The sequence below is a fragment of the Chenopodium quinoa genome, unplaced genomic scaffold, assembly GCF_001683475.1.
Source record: "Chenopodium quinoa cultivar QQ74 unplaced genomic scaffold, ASM168347v1, whole genome shotgun sequence".
NCBI lineage: Eukaryota > Viridiplantae > Streptophyta > Magnoliopsida > Caryophyllales > Amaranthaceae > Chenopodium > Chenopodium quinoa.
In genome coordinates this window covers 1329619-1354826 of record NW_018744062.1, presented here as the reverse complement: position 1 = coordinate 1354826, position 25208 = coordinate 1329619, and the positions used below count along the sequence as shown (strand labels likewise).

The window sequence follows — 25208 nt, the reverse complement described above, 5'->3', positions numbered from 1 at the left end:
TCTACTTAGTTCTATATGTAGATGATATGTTGATAGCAGCGAAGAACAAGTCTGATATTCAGAAATTGAAGGGTTTTCTCAGTGCCGAGTTTGAAATGAAGGATTTGGGTGCGGCTCGAAAGATATTTGGCATGGAGATTTATAGGGATAGGGCTCAAAAGAAACTTTTCTTATCGCAGAAAGGCTACATTGAGAAGATATGGTCGAAGTTTGGCATGTCAACAGCGAAGCCTATAGATACTCCAAGCGCGGCCAATTGTCACTTGTCGGTTGCTTTTGCACCAAAGTCTGCTGAGGAGAAGGAGTACATGTCTCGTGTTCCCTATGCTAGTGCAGTAGGGAGTTTGATGTATGCTATGGTTTGCACTAGGCCGGATCTTGCACAAGCAGTTAGTGTTGTTAGTAGGTTCATGATTGACCCTGGTAAGGAGCATTGGCAAGCAGTCAAGAGGATTTTTCGTTACCTAAGGGGTACATCTGATGTTGGTCTCATTTATGGTAATGATGTGGCATGTTTAGTTACAGGCTATTCGGATTCTGATTATGTTGGGGATGTTGATGGTAGAAGGTCTATGACTGGTTATGTGTTCACTCTTGGTGGTTCGGTTGTTAGTTGGAAATCTACTTTGCAGCCTTCAGTGACTTTGTCTACTACTGAAGCAGAGTACATGGCCTTAACAGAAGCATCCAAAGAGGGAATCTGGTTAAAGGGACTAGTTAGTGATCTGGGTCTACATCATGATCAAGCTATAGTATATTGTGACAGTTTGAGTGCAATATGTTTGGCTAAGGATCAAGTGCATCATGAGAGAACTAAACACATTGATGTCAGGTATCATTTTCTACGAATTGAGACAAGAATTAAGGTGAAGAAGGTAGGTACTGCCGATAATCCTGCTGATATGTTCACCAAGCCGGTTTCGCGGAGTAAGTTTGAACACTGTTTGAACTTGCTCAATATTCGAGATTGTTAGTAGCCCTTAGGGGCTAATCTGGAGCTCTACGGGGCTAATCTGGAGTCCTACTGGGCTAATCTGGTCTGGTTGTCTTTCGGGACAAGTTTGGTTGCAGGGAGAGTCTGGGCATTGTGATCAATGCGTCTGGTTATCTGGTTTTGTGAGAGGATTCAAGTCAAGGTGGAGATTGTTGAAATATGCCTTGAATTTGAGTTTAGGAGCAGCGAGCTATAGCTCGAAGGGTAGCTCGGTAGTTTCGGAAGCATATGGAGTTGCGACGAAATTGGAGCTATAGCTCCTATGCGAGTGAGCTATAGCTCACGAAGACATATTGGTTCGACTAGGCCGAGCGATAGCTCGCTCGGTAGCTAGCGTGGTAGCTCGCGAAGGTCGAAGGTGAGATAGGGGCCGAGCGATAGCTCGCTCGACCATGAGCGATAGCTCGACTAGGGTCCGAGCGATAGCTCGCTCGATGGTGAGCGAGAGCTCTCCGTTTGTGCACGGTGGAACCCACACGATTTATTAGGGTTTTATGTGCCATTTTTATGCACCTATCTATCTTATTTGGGGAAGTTATATATATTCCTAGTTAGGGTGTATTCATAGCTTAGTCTATTATTGATAATTGACATTATCAATCTGTAATCTGGAATTTCCTCAAGATCAATAAAGCTTTTCTCTCGCCTGCCCGTGGACGTAGCCAACACATTGTTGGTGAACCACGTAAATCTATGTGTGCTATTTATTTGTTTTGCATTCATTAATTTGTTCTTTCTCACATCTGTTAAATTACCTCTACGTGATCTCGCATGCTAACTTTAATTTGCTAATCCAACTTTTAATTTCTATATATATACGCTTCCCCTATATAAACAAGACTTCAGATATATATAATAAGTTTTCCAGTGACAAATATTTTGTATTCGGTACATCTCAATCTTAGTTTCCTAGCTTGTACATGTGTTCTATTAGTTACTTGAAAGAGAAATATTTAATCAGTGAAAATAATCTAGCTAAGCAATTGAATTCGATATATATAAACTAAACAAAGGAAACCAGCAACCTCAATGCTTAATCCCTTAGAAAAGCATCATCGACTAAGGGCATGTTCTCATTGACTGAACTCAGCTGAGCTGAACTGAACCGAACCAAACCGAACTGAGCTGAACTGAATATTTTATAAGAGAAGGAAATTAGGAACTGAAATGAACTGAGCTGAGCTGAACTGAATGGAATTTCAACGTATGAGAACATGCCCTAACTTGCATGCATGAAGCATGGCTAGCTCACCATTAAACACTACTCAAAATGATATCAAAGCATTCATCAACCCATATATAGAGAGACAATATTATCAGTACGTACACATTTTCAGATGGAGAACAAATTAGCCATTTAGTCAAAGTTATCTATCCTGTGATACAATAACAAGAATGATTATATATACTTGTCGATCAATACAGATAATAATTATGTTAGATGGACTACTAATTAAATTAAGTATTAATCATGTATTTATACTCATCAATTTCTCGAATGAAGGGCGGAAGCGGAACCAGGGGGGCTAGGGTGGGCCTTGGCCTCCCCCTTGACTTGGGTTATCTATTAAGGGCCTATTCCGATTTACTGAATTGAACTGAACTTAACTGAAATAATAAATAGAGCTGAAATGAATTGTTTATGAGAGAAGGGAATTAGAAACTGAACTGAACTGAAATTAAGCGGAAGAGAACAGACCCTTAATGCTGGTAGAGTTTATGTTGATAGTATTAGAGCTAGCTGACCTGGTTTTGCATATAAATTGAGTTCTTTAGGTACAAAGTTGTTTTTTTTTAGTATACAATACTCGGTATTATTTTTATGCGTGAGATATTCCTACATAGTTTGGCCACCCTAATAAAAGATTTCTAGTTAACTGCTCAGAACTCGGAACAACGACAAGAAGGTAGCTAGTGTGATTAATTATATTAAGGGAATGAAATATTAGGAGTTCATAATTGGGAGCTCTAATTTACATGCAATTGCCTAGTATATGACCCTCATTCTTGGAGCATCAACAATTACTACTGCTGTGCTCCCCATGGGCCATGATTGTGATGATTGATTGTAGAAGTATTATAGGTATTTATTTATATATATATACTCGTACTTATTACATGATTTCAAAACAAGTTTAATTATAACGTACGATTTCATAAAAATTTTGACACCCAATAAATAAATTGAGTTTGGGAAGATGGGTCTACCAGCAAAGACAAATTGAGTGCACTTTTAAAGCACTTTAAGAAACATAGTGGTGTACATCATGAGTGTAGTGTGGTCTTATAGAATCATGATAGATACATATACAACTGCAGAATCAAAGCATATAGTCGATTTAGATATAGATGTTGTAGTTTTTATTTGTCAACTTTACTACCTTCTAAATACTCAAATTATTCCCATTTCTCTTATCTTCTTTTATTACTGCAACAGTCATAACTAGATAACTGGATATATAGACTTATCACATAATGTTTGATGCAGTTGGTTTGAGATTTATCGCCCTTCATTCAGACTTGAACTTCATATCTCTACAAATTAAAGTAAAAATCACATTTAACTCAAGTGTTACTTGTCATGAACAACTTCCAAAATTACGATTATTTTCAATTCAGTCAGTTCAGCTCCAATAATTCAGTTCAGCTCCTAATTTCCTTCTCTTATAAAATATTCATTTCAATTCTGTTCAGTTCAATTCAGCTCTAATAAGTTAAGTTAAGTTAAGTTCAGTCAATGAGAACAAACCCTATTTGTAAATCTTTTCAAAATAGTGTTGTGGAAATACTCGAAAAAAAAATGGAAGATGTTTGTTTTTTTTTAAAAAAAAAAAAATTAAATAAAATGGAAGCTGTATTATTTTTTTTTTTTGAAAAAAAAATATAGTGAAATATGAAGGTTGAAGATCTACGTAAAATCTAGTACTCGAGTAAGATTTTCTTTCCAACACATGAAAGCCATCATCATGAAAGTGCATCAATTATGTGCAATTACACTACATGCTTACTTTTTCCATATGTCCTCTATGAAGATACATGTTTGGAAATAATAATGTTGATTTCCCTCCAAAATGAATATATTAATTTAGCATATTATGTGCCTAATTGAACCTAATATTGTGAGATCGATTAATAAAACAAGTTTCCTTGTGACTCTTGTCATGTCTATTGTAGTTTATACAGATTTCATATAACTAACATAAACATCAAGACATATATCAAGTAGATTGTCAAATCAATAATACTCCCTCCGTGTTTTTTTAAGTGATACATATTGACCGACACATAGTTTTAGGCAATTTAATTGACTTAAATAAAATAAGAGGTAAGTGGAGTAGTGGAGTATTAAAAAATTGTTAAAGAGAGATAGTGGAGTTAATAGTTTATTGAAAAGTAATGAATGTGAGAGGAAAGATATAATAAAAAAGTAGTAGTGGGTTTTGGGTGGGGCTATGAGAGGAGAGAGATATAATATTTTAATGTATTGTTTTGCCAAAAAAGGAAATGTATCACTTAAAAAAACACGGCTGGAAATGGAAAATGTATCACTTAAAAAAACACGGAGGGAGTAAGCTTGGTTATAGCGTAATATCTAAGATTGTGACCAAAAAAACTTTTCAAAATGAGTAATGAAAAAAAAAATCAAATTTTGAATTCAACAACAACAATAATAATCCAACAAAACTTATTATTTTCAATGAACAAAACCAATTTTTAATAACAAAATTTATCATACTCATACAGTCATACATGCATACTATTATTACTATATCCCTATATAGGCTGTGTTAGGCTGTTAGAGAACGGATAAACTCCTTATCAATATTCATTAGTAGTACATTATCCGTGTATATAAACTCGTTTAAAGCTCGGAATTAGACAAAAGTAAGCATGTTTAAGGACAGATTAGTAGTTACATGGGACCACGAGGAAAGGTGATATTTACATTGGTAGCAAAGAAAGAAAAAGAAAGCATTGTTTGACGTTAGCATGTTACTATTAACTTGTTAAAAAAGAGTCTGACCAGCATGTGAAACAGAGTATTCTTGTTTGACCACCCACATCTAGGGGTGAAAGTTCGGTTTTCGGTTTGGTTTATAGGCCAAACCGAAACCGAACCACCCTAATTCGGTTTTTGGTTTTTGGAAATCAAACCGCACCACTTTACTTTTGAAACCAAACCAAACCATATAAATTTCGGTTTCAAAAGAAAAAACCGAACCAAACCGAAGTTTTTTGGGCCTTGTTTATTTGGGCTTTAATCTGCAATTTTTGTGGGCTTAAATCATATAAATATTATATTCATCAACATATGTAGTAGCATAAATGCTTAATGAGATTTAAACAACATTAACAAGTTCTAAAACTTCAAAGTTATAATTCAAAGTTTTAAAAGTTCAACACTTCATCCAAAAAAAAAATAAAATTGTTCAACATTACAACTTTAACAATTGTTTAACAGCAGTAGCAACAAGCAGCATAGACCAAGTTCTAAAAGGCAGTAAAAAAATTGTTTAACAGCAGTAGCAACAAGCAGCAGGGCAGCAGCAGCATCATAACAGCAGGTCAGCAGCAAAAGCAGGTCAGTACTCAGCAACATAGACTAAGGCAGTAGCAGTGATTTAAACAACATTAACAAGATCTAGAACCCTGCCCCCAGTGCTGAATGCACTCTCAGAAGCTACTGTCGAAACAGGGACAACAAGAACATCACGGGCAATTCTCCCCACAGTAGGAAACCTTGAACAATTGAACTTCCACCAGCTCAAAATGTCAAATTCATCAATATCCTCCGTTGTATCCTCCTCCAAATATTTGTCTAACTCTATTTTTGCATCTCCATCTCTCTCACACTTGTGTTTCTTATACTTACTCTTTAAGGCTTCAATCTTTTTATGTTTGGGACTCAATGGAGTTTTGCCATCCTTACTTGAAGACACTTCCTCCCTATTCACATCATTACCAGAAGAAACACGATACTCCTCATACAAAGCATTCAAAGCTACCTTCACATTATCAACTAACTTTGATGCAACAATAGGGTCATAAATTTCAGTTATCATCCACTCAACATAATCAAGCTTATAACGAGGATCAAGGACAACGGCAATAAAAATCAGGAGGTTTATTTTTTCTGGATCACCCCAATACTTTTCATATTTTTCTTTCATTCTACAAGCCATAAGACACATATCCACATCATCACTTGAAACCAAATCTTTCATAAGTACAACAACACTCACCAATTCATGAAAAAACAAATTCAAACTGACATATAAAGAGCCAGAGACATGCAAGGTCAGATCATAAAAGGCTTGTAGAAATTCAGAAAGTCTTCTTACATTATTCCAATCATCAGAATCTGGGCTACCCTTACCATCCCTCTCATTCAAATCAACTACATAGTGAGGGTCTTCCCCAGAATACCTCTCAAAAGCATCTTGAAGCTCAATAGCAGCATTCAACATCAAATAGGTGGAGTTCCACCTAATAGGCACATCAAGGCACAATCCCTTTTTTGTGTTGATTTTTTCATCTAAGACACATTTTTTAAACCTTTGCAACCTAGCAGGAGATTGTTTGATAAACCTAACAGCATGCCTAACACGTTGAACCGACTCATTAACAGTTTTCAACCCATCAGAAACAACCAAATTGACAATGTGTGCAACACAACGCATGTGAAGGAAACGACCCTTAAGAACCCCAGTTTTCCACCCATTTATTTTCCTTCTCATATACCCAATTGCAGTATCATTTGAGCTAGCATTATCAACTGTTATGCACATGACATTTTCAAGCCCCCAATCAAGCAAACACTTTTCAATTTCTTTGCCAATATCATCACCCTTATGACTAGAAATAGGACAAAAATTCAGAATTCTTTTGTGTAATTTCCAATTATTATCAATAAAGTGGACAGTCAAGCACATGTAATTGATTTGTTGTATAGAGGTCCATGTATCAGTGGTTAAAGAAACTCTTGAATTACACCTTTTTAACACATTTTTCAGCTTTCGTTTTTCAGTTAAATATGTTTCAAAACAATCTTTGGCTACTGTAATTCGAGAAGGAACATTAAATCTAGGCTCTATTACACCACAAAAATGTCTAAAACCTATACCTTCAACAAACTTAAATGGAAGTTCATCAACAATCACCATAAATGACAAAGCTTTTCTAATACTACCAGCATCAAATTTGTGGTATGTCAACCCACTAGTACCACCACTTGGTTCTTTAGCACTTTTAAATGAAAGCAAACTTTGTTTTGAATGTTTAGGGGTGTTAAAGGGATACTTACGACATCGCGAAATATGAGCCCATAACACACTAGTGCCGTTTTTCTTTGCCCCACACTTGTAGCTCATCCCACAATACTTGCAAATTGCCTGCATTCCAGAAGGTAAGTCTTCTTTATCAAAGTGCTCCCAAACTTCAGAGCGTTCTTTCATCCTCTTCCTTTTTGCTCCCTGTTCTTTTTTCTGATTTTGAGAGACTTGGTCAGTCTCATGTTCGGATTGAGGCTGGTCAGGAACACCACCCACGTTGGTTGTCATTCAATAATTCGTGGTTGAATAACAATCTGTAAGAATACATGCAAACTCATAAATTAAGAATATTGGATCTTTTAAAGGGAATAATAGGTTGGGGCCGTTGTGCATTAGTCATGCAAACTGTTTTCTTGTTTATGAGGCTTGGTGCAAAACTTATTATGATATTATATTAACAATTGTTGTTAGATGAAATTAAGTTAATATTGGGCTTTGTTAGTTTTGTTACATATTTTTGAATTGTAGTTAATTTATTTTAGTAAGAATTACAATGAATTTATAGTCCTATAAAAAAAAGACTTACAGTACCAATAATAATAATTATACTCCTAATAAACAAAATCAGTAGTAACTGGCTAACTGCACCAAAGACAATAACAATTTAGCAATAATAATTAGCCCCCTAAGATTCCACCCCACCACCCAAAAACAATCAAATTAAGCACTAACTGACTAACTGTACCCAAAACAAGTAAAATCAAAATTAACAATAATAACAAAGATCAACAATCTAATAAACACTTATCAAGACAATGATAATGCTATTAATCATGCGAACCCTTGAATTAATAACTAACTAATAATCTGAAACAATCTTCAACAGAGTCCAATCGAATAGAGCTTCAAAATACCAGAAAATTCAGAATGTTTTACTAGACCAAAACCCTAATCAGAATGTTTTACTAGACCAAAACCCAAAATACCCTTGAATAGACCAAAACCCCGAAGCATCAAAATACCAGAAAATTCAGAATGTTTTACTAATTTGTACAGAATAGAAAATTCAGAAACAACATCGCAATATGAACATCAAGCATAGATTAAAACCCTAATCAGAATGTTTAACAAATTTGTACATGTAATTTGGAGATTTTCGTAATTAACATTTAACACTAATCATAATTAAAACCCTAAAAAAATATGAACATCAAGCATAATCAAAACTTAAAAGCATACCTTTGGACGGTAGACGGTGTCACAGTGAACGCCTGAACGAGTGCCGGTGAACGATGGAGAGTGAGAATTCTGAGAAACACAAAAGAGATGATTGAGAAACTGAGAAAGTGAGGGTGAGAGACTGAGAAATTCGCAATGAGGGTAGGGTAAGAGGCGAGGAACTGAGGAAGTCAGGAGAGAGAATCAGAGAATGAGGGTTAGGGTTTTTTTTTTTTTTCCTTATATACTTAGGGTAAATCTGGGCCTAAATTTCGATTTTCGGTTTTTTTCGGTTTTCCATTTCCTCAAACCAAAACCAAACCGAAAATCGAAATATTTTTTTTTTAAAAAACCGAACCGAACCACTTCAAAAAAAAACCGAACCATATTTCTTATTCGGTTCGGTTCGGTTTTAACCCGAATTTGTTTCACCCCTACCCACATCACAATTCACAAATTCACAATACATACATACATACTAAACCTATGTCATTAATTATATTTCAGACTAATTAATTTAATTCTGATGCATTTAATTCTCTCCCTCTCTCTGTAACTGTCTAACTGACACTACTTCAGTATTTAATTGCATTAAATTAAATGCTCTCACCTTTTTATTTCCATTAAATTTTATAATAATAAAAAAATTAAAAATAGGAAGGTAATTTAAGACACAAACCCCACTTCACTGCTTGGCGTTCTTTACGCCGTTTGCTTTGTAAGAAGTCCACTCGCTCCCTTCCTTCTTTACCCTTTATTTATTTATTTTATTAAAAAAAAAAATTAAAAAATAACCATGTTCTCTCTCTTCAAATTTCACTCTAGGACAAAGTACCAGTGGACATACTACATCTTTATACTCAAATCTCAACGTACTTTATTTTATTTACAGTATGCAATAACTAATTAACGTTGATAGGATATCAAGTTGTTCTTGGTAAAGTTGGAGAGGAATTTACCATGTAACTTTGAGGTTACAAATATTAGATTATAAAGGTCCTAAGAGTTTTGGTTTAATCAGGATCACATAAACGGTATAATTTTAATTTAGGGCCTGTTTTGATTAACTAAACTAAGCTAAATTGAACTAAAATGAGCTGAAATAAATTGTTTATGAAATAAGGAAATTAGGATCTAAACTGAATTGAACTGACTAGAGCTGAATTGAACTGAACTGAAATTAAGTTGAAAAGAACGACCCTTAAAGTCGTAAGTAAAAGAGTATAACGCATCCTAGTATAATGTATATACTTAACACGTATACTCCTATTCCTATCCTCGTATATAAAAGGAACCATAAACACAAACAATGTATGATTTGAGCCTAAATCTAAATTGTTGTTTCAAAAATTTTAACCAACTAATCTACTATAATTTGCATCAACAAAAGTAATACGGTGTACAGTAATATACGATCTTAACATGTACCATAATGCAATAATACTTGATTTTAGACAAACTAATAAAAAAAGCAATATAAAAAGCTTTGGGCTCTCCAAATTATTCCCTTGACTGTCCCACATTCCAATTTCTCTCTCCTCCAAAATCTTCCATTTTGGCCCTTCTCAACTAAGATCTCTGCTGCAGTCACTCTCTCACTCTCCTTTCTTTTGTTCTTCCTCGTTTCTTTTTTCCTTTAATTAGAACAACTCAACCAAAAAAAAATTAGTGAAAAATCTCCTACCTTGTTTGTTAGCTTCTTGTTTAGGAGTATTTATCAATACATTCTCATTTTCCCCTTTTTGTTTCTGTGTTTTTTTTTTGCTTTAAACTCAAGTGCCCTTCAATTTTAGGGCAATATACCCTTAAAAAATTAAACCATGTATTCTCCCAATTGGGTACATTTGCTTCATCTTTGATCTATCTTACCCTTCCTTTTTCTGGCATTTTAACCCAGAAAGATTGAATCTTTACCTTCAAAAATAGCCAAAAAAAAATGGTAGTGAAATTTTTGCTGTTGTTTCTGCTGCTAATAATACCCTCTGTTGTGCTATGTTTGGATGCATTGAATGATGATGTTCTTGGGTTAATAGTTTTTAAGGCAGGTCTTCAAGACCCAGAATTAAAGTTAGTGTCTTGGAATGAAAGTGATGATAGTCCTTGTAAATGGGATGGTATTAGATGTGATCCTGCTACTAACAGGGTTACTCAGCTTAATCTTGATAATTTTTATCTTTCTGGTCAGATTAGCCGAGGTCTTTTGCGGCTTCAATCCCTTCAAATAATCTCACTTGCTAATAATAATCTTTCTGGGAGCGTTAATCCTGAGTTTGCTCATCTTTGGGGGTTGCAATCTATTGATTTGAGTGGAAATAATCTATCTGGGTCTATTCCTAGTGAGCTTTTTGAACAATGTGGGTCTTTAAAGTCTGTTTCTTTTGCTAATAATGGGTTATCTGGTGTATTACCAGAATCTTTGAGCTCCTGTATGACATTACAGTCTGTTAACCTGTCGTCGAATCGAATTTCGGGTAATCTGCCTGAAAAGATTTGGTCTTTGAATGGGTTGCAGTCCCTTGATTTGTCTGATAATCTGTTGGAAGGTGAAATTCCTCAAGGGTTTGGAGGAATGTACAGTTTGAGGGTGATTAGTCTAAGGAAGAATGCATTTTCTGGGGTTTTACCTGAAGATATTGGGAGCTGTTTACAGTTGCAGTCAGTTAATTTTGGTGAAAATTCATTTTCTGGGGTGATTCCAGAATCATTGCAGAAGCTTAATATGTGTAGTTCAGTAAGTTTGAATGGAAATTTACTGAGTGGGGAAGTTCCTGATTGGATTGGGCATATGCAAAGCCTTGAAAGTTTGGATCTTTCGACGAATCGATTCTTTGGAAGAATCCCTTTTACTTTAGGGAATAATAGATCATTGAAGGAATTGAATTTATCCTCTAATGGAATCACTGGTGGATTGCCTCAATCTCTGATGAACTGTGATAATCTTCTGGCTCTTGATGTTAGTAAGAATTTGTTAAAAGGGAAAATGCCTAACTGGATTTTTGAGATGGGTTTACAGAAATTCTCATTGTCTAGGAATAAATTCAAAGGAATGATTGAGTTTCCTTCTCTTAGAACAAATGCATTGTCTTATCAGAGCCTTCAGGTTCTGGACTTATCTTCGAACGAGTTATCCGGTGTGATTCCATCTGAGATTAAGGCTTTTAGAGGCTTACAGTTTTTAGATATGTCTGGCAATTTGCTAATAGGCTCAATTCCAAGTACTGTGGGTGACTTGAATATGATTCAGGTTATTGACCTGAGTTACAATATGCTAAATGGTAGCATCCCTTCGGAAATTGGAGGTGCAATCGCGCTTAGAGAGCTTAGGCTCGGAGGGAATCGCTTAACCGGGCATATCCCACCTCAGATTGAGAACTGCTCATCCTTGACAGCATTGTAAGTTTTATCCTGTGCATCTTGTTACATTTTGTTAAATGTTTTTCTAAGCTTAATTGATAGATTAACTTATATTAGAAGTTTTATTTTTGCTGCTGGTGTTCTGCTTGAGATATCATATTTCTGTTTTTAGTATATGGGTGTTCTGCTTGAGAAATTGCTTCACTAAAATGTGCATTGTTACTCTACAGAAATATATAGTACATGATGTTGAATTATGCAGTGAAAACTTTATAATTGTAGACATTTGATTCGAGTATCTAACAAGGTTTATGTGATTGAACTGAAAATGTGCAGAGTCCTGTCAAAGAACAATCTCACAGGTCCTGTACCTCCTACGATAGCAAAATTGACCAACCTTGAGATTGCTGATTTGTCCTATAACAATCTCTCTGGCAACTTACCAAAAGAGCTTACTGATCTTTCCCACTTAACTGTCTTCAACGTTTCGAACAACAACCTTGAAGGGGAACTTCCCGCGGGTGGCTTCTTTGATTCCATTCCTCTCACATCAGTCTATGGCAATCCATCCCTGTGTGGATCAGTTGTTAATCAGTCTTGCCCTGCAGTCCACCCTAAGCCCATTGTCCTCAACCCAAATCCATCAACTAATTCTGATGATGACTCTTTCCCTTCAAATTCCCATCACAAGAAGCTTATGCTCAGTGTCTCAGCTTTAATTGCCATTGGTGCTGCTGCTTTTATCTTCCTTGGTGTGGTGATCATTTCTCTCCTCAACCTCCATGTCCGAAATTCTTCTCATCAATTGGCTGCCCCAATGGAATTCTCTGGCAAAGATGAGTTCAGTGGTTCTCCAATGAGTGATTCCCAATATGGAAAACTAGTCATGTTCTCTGGTGAAGCTGATTTTGGATCGGGGGCTCATGCTCTCCTCAACAAGGACTCTGAGCTAGGTCGTGGAGGCTTCGGAGTGGTTTACCATACGGTTCTAGGAGATGGGCGCTCAGTTGCAATCAAGAAGCTCAACATCTCAAGCTTAATCAAGTCTCAAGAAGAGTTTGAGAGGGAGGTCAAGAAGCTAGGCAAAGTGAGGCACCATAATCTTGTGTCTCTAGAAGGGTATTACTGGACCCCTTCTTTGCAACTCCTGATCAACGAGTATGTTCCGGGTGGGAGTTTGTTCAAGCACCTTCACGAAGATCCTAGCAGAACATCTCTCTCGTGGCACCAAAGGTTCAATATAGTTGTTGGGTTGGCAAAGGGTTTAGACCATCTGCATAAAATGAACATAGTTCACTATAATCTCAAATCCTCAAATATTCTGATTGACAACTCTGACGAAGCTAAGGTTGGAGACTTTGGGTTAGCAAGGTTGTTGCCTATGCTAGACCGTTATATTTTGAGCAGCAAGATTCAGAGTGCACTTGGGTACATGGCGCCTGAATTTGCCTGTAAAACTGTCAAGATAACAGAAAAATGTGACGTTTATGGCTTTGGAATTTTAGTCCTTGAGATTGTAACTGGAAGGAAGCCAGTAGAATACATGGAAGATGATGTTGTTGTGCTTGCTGAGATGGTTAGAGGAGCACTCGAGGAGGGAAAGGCAGAGGACTGCATCGATCAGAGACTTCAAGGGAATTTTGTCGCAGAAGAGGTTATTCCAGTGATAAAGCTTGGTTTGATATGTGCATCCCAAGTTCCATCAAATCGGCCAGACATGGCAGAAGTGGTTAATATTTTGGAACTCATCCAATGCCCTTCAGAAGGACGAGATGAGGAGATCGAACAGGTTTAGGTTAGTCTTATACCACATTAAGAGGAATGTATATGGTGGCTTTGAAGCGACAAAAAGGTCAAATTAGTTATATTTTGGTTTGTGAAGCAACAGGAAGAAGAGGGTATATAGCAAATGTCATTTCCCTTTCAACATCTTTTGTCAATTGTTTTTTTGGCATATTTGTTTGATGTAATCCTTTTTGGTGTGTTTGGCACCACATATAGCGGTTTTTTTGAGTATCGTTCTGCATACAGCATACTCAAATTTTGGCTGTGTTCATTGCAAATATAATTTCATCAGATAAATTTACGTCTGAAACTGTGACATATACTGATATACATCAGTTAACTTCAACTGCTTAATCATATTGACACCTTAAACCTCAAGATTCTTCTTGAAAGCAATGTAACACCTAAGTATGAAGTGCAAGATCAAGCTATGTATGTATTCTCTGAAACAACAATTAAACTGAAACTCCGGAGTCAAAAACAACCACTCTAAATTGCTTGCAAAACTTTCAGAAACAAGAATTTTCGTACAAAAAAGCTCATTATTGTCAACACCCCACCACGTAATAAAGTCACGTATATTATTTTTGAATGTTTAATTTCCAAACACGATTAAACTCTTTTACTACTCAGTATTTTTTTTTCCCCAAGTCCGAGGTTAGTCTTGAAATGAATGCACAAGGTGGTTAAACTTCCCGACAAGAAGAAGAAAAATTGCGCAGAAAGAAAAGCAGACTTAAGCAACAAAATTAAGACATAATTTGGATTCATTCACAGTTAAAAAACAAATAATAATAAAATAAACAAACATCATAATTAGTAGACATAGCACACGCCGTAGACGTGCAGGTAGTACGTATAAATTAATTGATGCATGCGAATTACCTTCAACTTCACGCACTATCACTCCCAACACTTAACACTTTGAATTATAACATTTGACATAATTATTACACCTTAGTTTTCAAGTTATATTTCATGCTCAAATCTCAATCAAATGATGTTCCACCTTAAGGGGACCTCATCAACTGTCTTATGACATGTGCTTTACTATTGTTGTATTTTTATTTTTATTTTCAAAAAAAAAATGTACCTAAGTAAAAGCAAATCGTTATCATATATGGTTAGTGTATGAAATGAAAGTTGTTATGCTTTTTTGTTTTTCATGAATGGGGTCGTGTTACTCATGTAGGAGGCACCAAACAATCAAGGGTACTCGGGGTCGGGTCTGGACCAATATCGGGGTCGGCTTCAAAACTAAAAACATTGCTTCAATTAGACACAAATTACCTGTATCTACTATAAGCCTACAACGTACATTGCATGCTACAAGAAACATTATCCAGCTACAAAAATCAAAATCTATACATGAACTAAACTAATTTACACAATTTCGTCTCCATCATTATTCTTTGTGAATTATATGAACTTTTTTTCAAATTGATATTTTGCGATTAGAACCCTACTCATATTTTTGTATATCCTTTTTTTTGGGACTGGGTTGTTCCACTAAGCTTTAATAACTTATTCAACACCACTCCCCTCTGCTTTTAAAAAGTTTAAGCTGATTGAATAGCTATTCTAAACTCTCACAGGATGCATAAAACAGACATGTTTTTGACAAATTAATTTTGCCAAAGCTAGCACTAGCAGTGGTGTGATTGGCTCATGTCCCACGCTTGTCCACACATCAGAGGGACACGCGAGGGAGAGCTTGTAAGCGTCAATCAAGTCACCATTTGGTAACATCGACTATACAAATACTCAGGTATATTGTTTTTCATTTTGAGCTTCAATTAGAGTCTAATGAGTAATGACTAAACATATTATCTCGCAGGCAGAAAAGGGACCAAAAGTTGAATGGTCCACAAAAGGAGTAGCTCTCAAGTCAAAAGGATATGTTAATTCTCTTTCAAGGCAAAGAAAGTAAGAAGAAACTGGTATAACTATAAGAATCAATCAAAACTTCCATAAATCAACTTTTGCATATACAATGGGGTCAAAATTGTCAAAAAACTGTCCATCAAAAATAAAATGTCAAAAAACTCAAGCTGCTTTCACTATAAACCCACTATATATATATATATATATATATATATATATATATATATATATATATATATATATATATATATATATATATATATGTAAACACATGGTACTATAATAAAGGGTTTTTACCCCCAGATGTTTTACTATGCAAAACTCCCACAATACAACATTTTAAAGTTGTGCCAAAATTTTCTAATCATCCCAATCTTCCCAGTCATCTTTTTTTGAGTTCCGAGCTGTCAGACCATTTGCAGAAATTCTATGGCCTCCAGGTGATCTAACAGCATTCTCTTCATCCCAGTCATCATCCCAAACCTCATCCCATCCTTCTACTGTTTCTGCAGCAACAGCTGATTCTGGCATACTCAATTCGAGTTCCTGGTATGGAATATCACGTTGTGCTTTCCTTTTACAGAACCAGCAACAACCTAACACCCCTCCAGCTATTAAGGTTATCACTAGTACCAAGTAGGCACCATATGTAGGAGTCATGAACTTGGAATATGATGGTAGTAATTGAAAATAATTCCCTTGTGATGCAGGAGTGCCTACATGTAGCACACAATTTCCATAACCGGCATTTAGTGTGATCTCATTGATTCCACCATCAGCCAATGACATTTCCATCTGAGTAACACATAGGCAAGAAGTATTAAAATTGTAATTTGACTATTTGAGGATCTCCAGTTAATATTTTTAGCTATTACTCTATTGAGTTCAAGTTTGCACTAGTGATAAAGCGATAAACTGATTTTTACACTAACTTGCATTCACTCATTTTATAAAACACTAGGCTTCAGAATTCAGATATCATCCAAAATTAGAATCTTAACAGATACCCAAGAAGCATAAATAGACAATTCTTCAAATAGTATGGCTACGATATAAATCTCTGTCCGTAAATGTATTTTACACTTCCTTAATAAGAATGCCACTCATTGTTTTTCACATATGTTTTTTGGGTTATAAATATCTACATCGTTCCCAAAAATACCCTAGTTGGCAAAATCTCAAATCAGATTTTTAGCTTTTGCAGAGTGGCTGCATACAATAAAATAGACTTCAGTCCCCAATATTCACTTATCCATTTTAAAATATCTCAACAATGAAATCTCAGGTGATAATGCACTGATGCACAACCAATATTCCAGCATTAACATTTGTGGCAAATCCTAAATTTGAAAATAATAAGCGAGACTACCAGCACTACCCTACTACTCTATTAAATCACATCCTTTTTAAGCAGCTTGACTGAAGCAACAATCGATGTTAAGACACCTCTCAATAATATGTTAAATCATGTACATCAAGCATGTGACCGAAGTCATACCCATCACTAAGTCAGATTGATGCTATGCTGCTAACAATTAGCTGGAAATGATATATGATTAGAGTCGGTCCCCATTAATATCCAATATTAACAACTTTTGTTAATATAGTGGCATTGTTGAAATTATATGCCATGGAATTTGTTATTTATTCATTTTATATTACTAGTGCTAATGTTAGTGAGATGGACTAACTTTGACGGTGTTAGTAACTTGTATGTCAGAGTCTTGAACTTAGGAGAGAAAAAACACAAGTACATCTGACTTCTCCTCCTCCTCTTTCCATATTCATCATCCCTTCTCCAACCTTTCTCATCTTCTTCAACCTCTGTCAATCTGTCATCATCAACGGCGAATGGACCCCCAACACAACACCATAACAAACACCATGCTCAACCCCAGCAACACCATCTCCAACGCCGCCAAATTTAATGAAAAACCCTAAGAAAAATACATAAATTAGGGGCACGATTAACCCTAAATGATAGGTGTTAATCATTCATTGAGAGTTGAGATCTTGTTAATGGTGAGTCTGATTTGAAAATGATTTGCTCTTTCAGGTCACATTGATGTTTCCCAGTTAACTATAGTGGTAAACGTCATGAAGTTGTATTGTAAACGTCATGAAGTTGTATTGTAAACGGCATTTACTGGGCAAATTAGTTGGTTACACTTGACTTTACATATCTGCCCCCCAAGTTTCTCGTGAAATGACATTACTACCCCTATATTCACAAATCTTGTTAATATAGGATATAAACTTGTTTTTCTCATATGATTATCCAACTCCAACAGAAGGTTGGTACAAAGCATAGGGATTAATGTCCAAACTGCCAAGACAGTTACTATAGCCACCAGAGCACAGAACAAACATATTCCTATTTTTTACTTCTAATTCAAATGTTATTTGATAAATTCTCTAGAGAGTCCCAAACTTCAGGCATACTCTGAAGTGCAGATATATTAAACAAAGAACAGGAAGACACAATGACAATTTACAAGTTCAGGCAGTTAAAAACAGCAATTATTAAGCTAGTAAGGCTGATAGGTGATCCTAATCAATTAAGCATTGAGAGCAAAGCGGTTAATGATTGCACATGATAAAGTTTGGTAATGCTCAACTTTTGGATATGAAATTAGAAGTGCAGACCAGGCTTAAGTCTAAAGTCTTACCTGTTTACTCTTAAGCTTTGGGACAGTTATCACCTTTTGTTTACTCCCAGAAGACATTGCAGAGACATCCACTTTCAAGCTAATATCCCCTTTGTTCTGTATGAGGAGGACCAAAGCCTTTGAATCTGATACAAGGGTAAGATTTAACAAAATGAAAAAACTCCCCAGCTCTTTTAACCCATATCAGTTGAAAGTACAAATATCATATAAAATGGTAAACATAAATACATATCCATTAGCATATCATACCGCAGTGTACCAATGCCCTAATTTCTCATTAGAATCCCCGCAGTTTACCACCTAAGGGGAGCTGCGGAAGAAAGATTCATGCAGCCATGACACATGCATATTGGAGATTTAGCACCCCTTTACACAATTTAAAACTCTGAACGGCAGAAGTGCTAACCACCTAACCACCATTAATGTGGCAAATGTAGGCTTTAAGCATGATTCACCTTATTTATTGAGTGTTACGCTTAGGCAGTAGATAACGCCCAAAAGTTAGCCACTTTGCCTTATTCTTAAAAAATAGATCAGAGAGGAAATGACCAATTACATATTGCAAGAAACTGACAACATTATACAGTCCTTATTAATGCACTATGAGTCCACGACAGTTTTAGCAATGTTACCATAGATGATAACAGGAACAAGAGGGCTAATAGAAGCACTTATTCAACAAAGAAAAATTAGACTCGGGCTTCTACTACCTATGAAAAGCATAAGGGCTCATATCATAAAAACTAAGGCATTATGTCTCTTGTTGTTCTCCTTTTCTAACTTCTAAGATTCCGACCAGTTATACAACAGGAAGTTTCAGCAGCTCAAATAAATGGTTGAGATACTTTCTTATTATAACAAAGATGCAAGTTTAATTTTGGTTCGACCAATCGTGCGAATTGAAGGTTTTTCTCATCTTCAATGTGCAATTTTGCACGACTAGGAGGTTTCAACAGCAAAACTTCAAATGGTCATATCTTGCTTATTTTAAGTTGGATCTTATCTTATGACCTAGGATGGAAAGCACTGAACCCTTCTCTAAGCAGAATCACCTTGAAAAACATTTTAATGAAGAAGACATTGCTGCCCAATTTTGACCCAAATCTAAGAGCCCTAGTATATTTTTTCACCTTTGCTTTAATGTCTACTTGTTTGATCATCAAAAGTAATCCCAAGACATAAGGATAGCCCCTATTCAACTAAGCCACATCATAACATAAAGTAGCCGGCCAAACATCCGTTATCTCAAAAAATCAACACCATTTTGAAACCTAGTCGAACATCTAGATTTAATCCATAGATCTAATGAATATTCCAACATCATATCCTTTCTCTTAAAAGCAGTTGAGTAGTTGACATCAAATCCTATAGGTGACAACAAAAACCAACACAATAAATCAGATGATGACGTCTTTATTAGAAACAACAAAGCCTAATTGAAGAAAACCATCTACAACCATTGTATGCACCTGGATTAAGCACAAAGATTGCCAATCCAGTGGTGATGCAATCATAATACAAGTAAACCCACATAATGTAAAGAACAAAATCAAATCGAGCAAATTTTTGAGTCTTCTAGCTAAGCATCCAAAATGAGAGCTATATGACAACCAAGAAGTTTTCCAAGATTGATAGAGCCATCACTATTCAAGGAAATGTATCGACAATAATGTAATGCAATTTTTGTAGAGAAAAAACATTTTAAACTATAATCTTAGGTTGCATGAATCAAACAAGGCACCATAAAAGAAAACATTCCCCTCAAAACGTTTTCTTATTTCTCTCTTTCCAACCCCATATGGTAAACAAGAACCAAACATAAGAGGAGCTTCATCAAAGCCGCATTCAATGAGCGCAGTCTAATACAAATACCCAGGTCATCATAAGTTAATGTAGAATGAATCATATTAGCATCATAATCATGTTCAGAGTCCACTTCTACTATTCAAAGACGCGCAGGATTACTATCATAATGCATACCAGCGTGAAATTTAAAAACCTTGTGGCATGAAGAAGAGTAAGAAGGATGCACTTCCTCATGAAATATAATAAATAAGCCAGAAATATCAATTCATATCATAAATAGACGCACTAAAATCAAACTTGAATTCGTCAAAAATAAAGGATCCAACTCATCCAAGGTTAGCTCATCCTCCATAAATACCGAGGTGCTTTAGAGTTACTTGATATGAACACCATTGTTCTTTGGATTTATACCCCTTACGTTAGGACTTCCTATGAGTCCAAAGTATTTCAAAACTTGAAATATTCAATTAATAATCTTTTCTAAGGTCCTTCCTAGCTTTTGCATTTTGAAAGAGCCATACTCACTCCCCTTTCTATACTCATCATGGCATCATCATACATTAACCTATCACCCATCTTGTTATAAAAGAGGTTAGATATTTATAGTTGACTAGTTGAGTGAAAAAAGGTGAAAGTTTCAAACTTTGCTGAGCTATAAGTGAAAGCTTTTGGATAGGATAGAGAGAAGAGAGGAGGAGAGAGAAAATTGAAGAAGTAAATTAAAGATTGAAAATGTATCACAAAATAAATGTCCTAGGCTGTTAATACCACTTTGATTCAAATTCATCACCAAATCATTTAGATATCCTAAATTTTCTCACGTTTTAAGATGCTATTTTTGGGGGTTTTGGGATATCAATGAAATGCAAGAAAAAGATAAATACTTGATTCACTAATCACAAAGCTAAATGAAATCAAGGAGTTCAGTCTTAATCTGGAACAAAGACAGTTAGAGTTTGAGTTTATCACAAAGATACAAAAGGAGAGAGAAGATCTCATCAATTAATAATGAGCAAAAAGTTGTTGAATGTTGACACAAGTTCTCCTCCATATTTATGGGGTGACTACTACAATTTTGTGGGCCCATCCATGACAAATTTGTTACCTACTTTCATGTTATATTGTTATCAACTTACTACAATTTGCTCTGGCAAGAAGCCTCAATCAAACTTACCAAGATCAGAAGGAAACAAACCATGCATCTTACGAGTATATTCATCCCACGGACGAGGATACACATCAATTTCCAGTCAGAAAACCAAAATTTTAGTGTTATTCACAAAAATTGCAAGGACCTTAATTACTATGATAGTGAAACTCTTAACAAAATCTTCATATTCACTAGCCACCCACTATATATAAACAAAAATATTATAACTTAACAGAATAATGATTCTAGGAGTCTAACACATAATTAAGAACTGCAAAGCAAGAAAGGATTTCCAAAATTACCAGAATCAAAACTCTTGACACAAGCAGTCATCGACTTCAAGTCCTGGCACCTTCTCCCTATCTCATCACAGCTCTCACTGCTTCCAACGGGTGCAGCGGGTTTGCTCTCCGCCTTCTCTTTTGGTTCTTCTTTGTTTTTCTCTTCTCCTTTCTCTTTCTGTTCCTCCTCCTTTTCCTTCTTATCTTCCTCTTTCTCTTCTGCTTTCTCCTTCTCTTCCTCCTTCTTCTCCTCCTCCTTTTCCTTATCCTTCACAGCTTCCTTACTTGTATTATTATGTTCTTTAGCTCCAATTGGCGGTGTAACAGGCGTCTTATGTGTATCATTTGTCATCTGCTTATCCTTAGAGGCATCCTTCCCAGCAGTAGTAGCTGGAGGAGGCCCAATTTGCTTCTTTTCCTTACTCTTCTCCTCTCCATCAACTGAGCTTGAGTGACTCCCAGGTACAACCGGACTCGGAATTGGAGTACCCTGAACAGCACCCCCGAAAATATTATCAAATTCAGATCCAATCAATATAAACTCTACCACCAACAGCACCAATCAAACAGTGTATACTAAGATTCAAACGTATTCTAGCTAATCTCAGTTATATGTGCATAATCTAACAAATTCCAGCTCCAATTCACAAAAATAATGAACATATTAATAAGATTAACAACCAAAAATCAAAATTAGAAAGAATTTACTGGTTTATTGGGATCTTCAATTGGCGGAGTGGCGGCTAATCTCCGGAAATTCCTCAAGAAGGCAGCATTTGAAACGTCGGCAACAACCAGAATCACTAGAATTGTTGTCAAAATCACATTCTTGCCCATTTCCAGAAAGGATATAACCAAAAAACAAACCAAATCAATTTCCCAGATAAACCCTAATTGCAGAAGATAAGATCCCAATCCACAAGTTCAAACAACATACTTAAAAATGTCGAAAAAAATTCGACGGTTTCTGTGATCAACTGATAATTGAGTTATTTTTCCAATACTAAATTAGAAACAATTGGGTACTGATTAATTATTGCTTTGATCGCATAAATTTATGAAGAAATTAGATGGGTGTTTGAGTTCATCAATGAATTGGAAATTGAAAGGCGTTACTAAATTAGGGTTTATGCAATCAGAAGAAATGAAACGTAAACGTAGGTCAATTGGGCAAATTGCTAAGGTTGACTATACTCCAAAAGACCAAGGTTTGACGCCACAAAAGACTGGTTTGTTTGATGATCATATGCGATTTGGCCCTTGGGTATAAATCGTCACATTCGATTTGTTAATCAAGGCCTCAAGGGGCAAAATCGCAATATTTTGACATGGGTAAAATCGCTATAGATAAACAAATAGATTTTTCGTTGCAATTTTCCTGTCTTGTAAATAAGATTCATATAAGTATAATTAACTCTTGGCTAAGACCCCATTGTTCCAAACAACTAATTACAATATGGTATTAATGTTTTACATTGCTTTGTGCAATTTTCTAATAAGTTGACCACAACTCTTGTTGCGGTGTTAATTTGATCACCTCTAGCTATATTACAAAATCCTATACAAAGAACGTATGCCTTAATGTTTTATAGAGGAGCGTGAGAGTGCTTGAATTTTGATACTTAATGGGGTTTACTTCCTTCATGAGCCCCAAGCAATAGCCCTTCATTTCAACTCTCACAGTCGGTTGGTTCAATCCCAATCTAAACAACGTATAAACCATTAAAACTCATCATAATGATCACACCTTTTATTTTTAATGTTTAGAAAGCTAGACGGATGATGAGATCAATTTCACGATCTTTTCAAATTGGGAGGGAAGCTCTACCACTAAAGATACCTTTTACTCTAAAAAACAATAATTTATGGTATTACTTATATAAGACAAAAGTTGACAATATGTCCTAGTAATTACGAGTAGACTTTTGTATTTACGCATTATATTGGGCCTATCACTCTATTAATCAAATTTTATTTTATCCAAAACAACCATATATATTTTAATATGTATGAAGTAATATTTATTTTTCTTAATTTATAGCAATTTTACCACACATAAGTATAAGAAATGAAATTGGCTTCTAGTTGTAGCCTTGTAGCTAATTAAGCCAAATTTAACTTCTTTATTTATTTATTTTTTGACGGAACTTCTTTATTTATGTGGAATAATAGTTGCATAAAACGCACATGATATTTTTATAAAAAAAATAAAAAAATTGAACATGTAATGTTGTCTTATTGTCTATTCATCACCTCTTTAAAAATTGTGGGAAGATCTTGTTTAGTTCGCCTTATTTTTACAAATTAAATCATCGTTTTATGTGCAATTTTTTAATCGCTAAATTCCTTTAATTTCGTAATTAAAAAAATTATGAAAATCACATATTAATAAATACACATTATTAAGAATCTAACAAGACCCCACTTGATATATTTTTTCCGTATAAATTACCGCACATTTAATGTCAAAGTTTGGTCAAATCTAATATTCAGATCAGACCAGATCAAACCAAACCAGATCAGATCAGATAAGTTCAGATAAGCAAAAATAAGGTGAATCAAACAAGCTCTTACTAGGACATATTGGTGACTGATGAACAGCACTGATATAATGAGGTTGCTATATTAATGAAACTAAATGCTCGTAAATGTTACAAACTGTTCAACTTTTCCACAATTGGTCTTGTATGGACCCGGTCTACAATATCTATACAACAAAGTACTCCATAATCAGAGAGCAAAATCTTATAAAATCTTGCCCATATAAATATTGTTATACTAGTAAGCTTATTTGCAAAATTATCAATTACCAGATCATTATTCCAAAACTCACTTTAATTGATTCTTCTTTGCTTTAGTGCTTGTTAAGCTTCTAAAAAGAATACGACTAGTACTTGTACAAATTCTTCGTACAAAATAAACGATGAGGTACTAGGAAAGTAGGAAAGCTGCGAAACAGAATATTCGAAGTATTTACGAAACTAGACAAAAATACTTTTAAGAATCATTTAAAAAATTGTTGAGTTAACATGAAATTAACAAAGTAGTACGAGTAGTTATGAAATACAGAGTACAGAATATGTTTATCACGGTCAATTTATATTTGACTTCTAATTTTCTACCCTTTTCTGATAATGTGTCAAATTTCTAATGATGTATGTAGGGACAACATACAATGGTTATATGTGTATCGGCTCTCCTATCAAACAAGCCGGAGTGTTAGCGGTCAAAGTCATATTAAAAATTGATGAATAACACAAATCTAGCCTACTAAATACAGAGAAGACAGAACAAAAAGGCTAGGAGTACTAAATTCATGTAGAAGATGAAGAACAAAGAAGGCTAACAGACTTTAATTATTAATTCCCTAATAATTATCCTAACCAATAAATAAACTTTAAAACCCATAATTAATGACTTCTCAATTATTAAAGTAAAGGTATGTTCTCTTACGTTGAAATCCTGTTTAGTTCAGTTCAGTTCAGTTCAGCTCAATTCAGTTCAGTTCAGTTCAGTTCAGTTCAGTTCAGTTCAGCTCAGCTCAGTTCAGTTCAGCTCCTAATTTCCTTCTCTTATAAAATATTCATTTCAGTCCATTTCAGTTCAATTCAGTTCAGTTCAGCTCAGCTCAGCTGAGTTCAGTCAATGAGAACAAGCCCTAACTATGAAATATATTTGCACTTTATTTTACTTTCATCTTCCATGTAAAGAAAAGAACCCTCAAAATATAAGTTAAGATGAATAAAAACAATAAAAAAAAAAAAAGTTGATTGATAAACATTTATTTCATTTCAA

General features: G+C 35.1%; 2 protein-coding genes across 2 annotated transcripts; one reads left to right on the top strand and one right to left on the bottom strand.

Moving 5' to 3' along the window:
* Window positions 1-9918: 9918 nt before the first annotated feature.
* On the top strand, window positions 9919-13879 carry LOC110690706 (probable LRR receptor-like serine/threonine-protein kinase IRK). The gene is made up of 2 exons (XM_021867580.1): window positions 9919-11877; window positions 12175-13879. The coding sequence occupies exons 1-2, from the start codon at window positions 10421-10423 to the stop codon at window positions 13631-13633; spliced, it is 2916 nt and encodes a 971-aa protein (XP_021723272.1). The 5' UTR covers window positions 9919-10420; the 3' UTR covers window positions 13634-13879.
* Window positions 13880-15761: 1882 nt separating this feature from the next.
* LOC110690705 (chromatin assembly factor 1 subunit A-B-like) lies at window positions 15762-22658 on the bottom strand. Its single transcript, XM_021867579.1, has 4 exons — window positions 22122-22658; window positions 21435-21903; window positions 18177-18301; window positions 15762-16302 (listed from the first exon to the last, which is right to left on the bottom strand). Exons 1-4 carry the CDS (start codon window positions 22248-22250, stop codon window positions 15868-15870), a joined length of 1158 nt encoding a protein of 385 aa, XP_021723271.1. The 5' UTR covers window positions 22251-22658; the 3' UTR covers window positions 15762-15867.
* Between the last annotated feature and the right edge of the window lie 2550 nt (window positions 22659-25208).

Excerpts from the sequence above, each read along its gene's own strand:
- LOC110690706 (XM_021867580.1), top strand. The coding sequence starts at position 10,421 with ATGGTAGTGAAATTTTTGCTGTTGTTTCTGCTGCTAATAATACCCTCT. Across the intron at positions 11,878-12,174 it reads TGCTCATCCTTGACAGCATT|AGTCCTGTCAAAGAACAATC; the intron begins GTAAGTTTTATC and ends GAAAATGTGCAG.
- LOC110690705 (XM_021867579.1), bottom strand. The coding sequence starts at position 22,250 with ATGGGCAAGAATGTGATTTTGACAACAATTCTAGTGATTCTGGTTGTT. Across the intron at positions 21,904-22,121 it reads TTGAAGATCCCAATAAACCA|GGTACTCCAATTCCGAGTCC; the intron begins GTAAATTCTTTC and ends GGTGCTGTTCAG. Across the intron at positions 18,302-21,434 it reads TGTCAAGAGTTTTGATTCTG|ATTCAAAGGCTTTGGTCCTC; the intron begins GTAATTTTGGAA and ends CCCTTGTATCAG.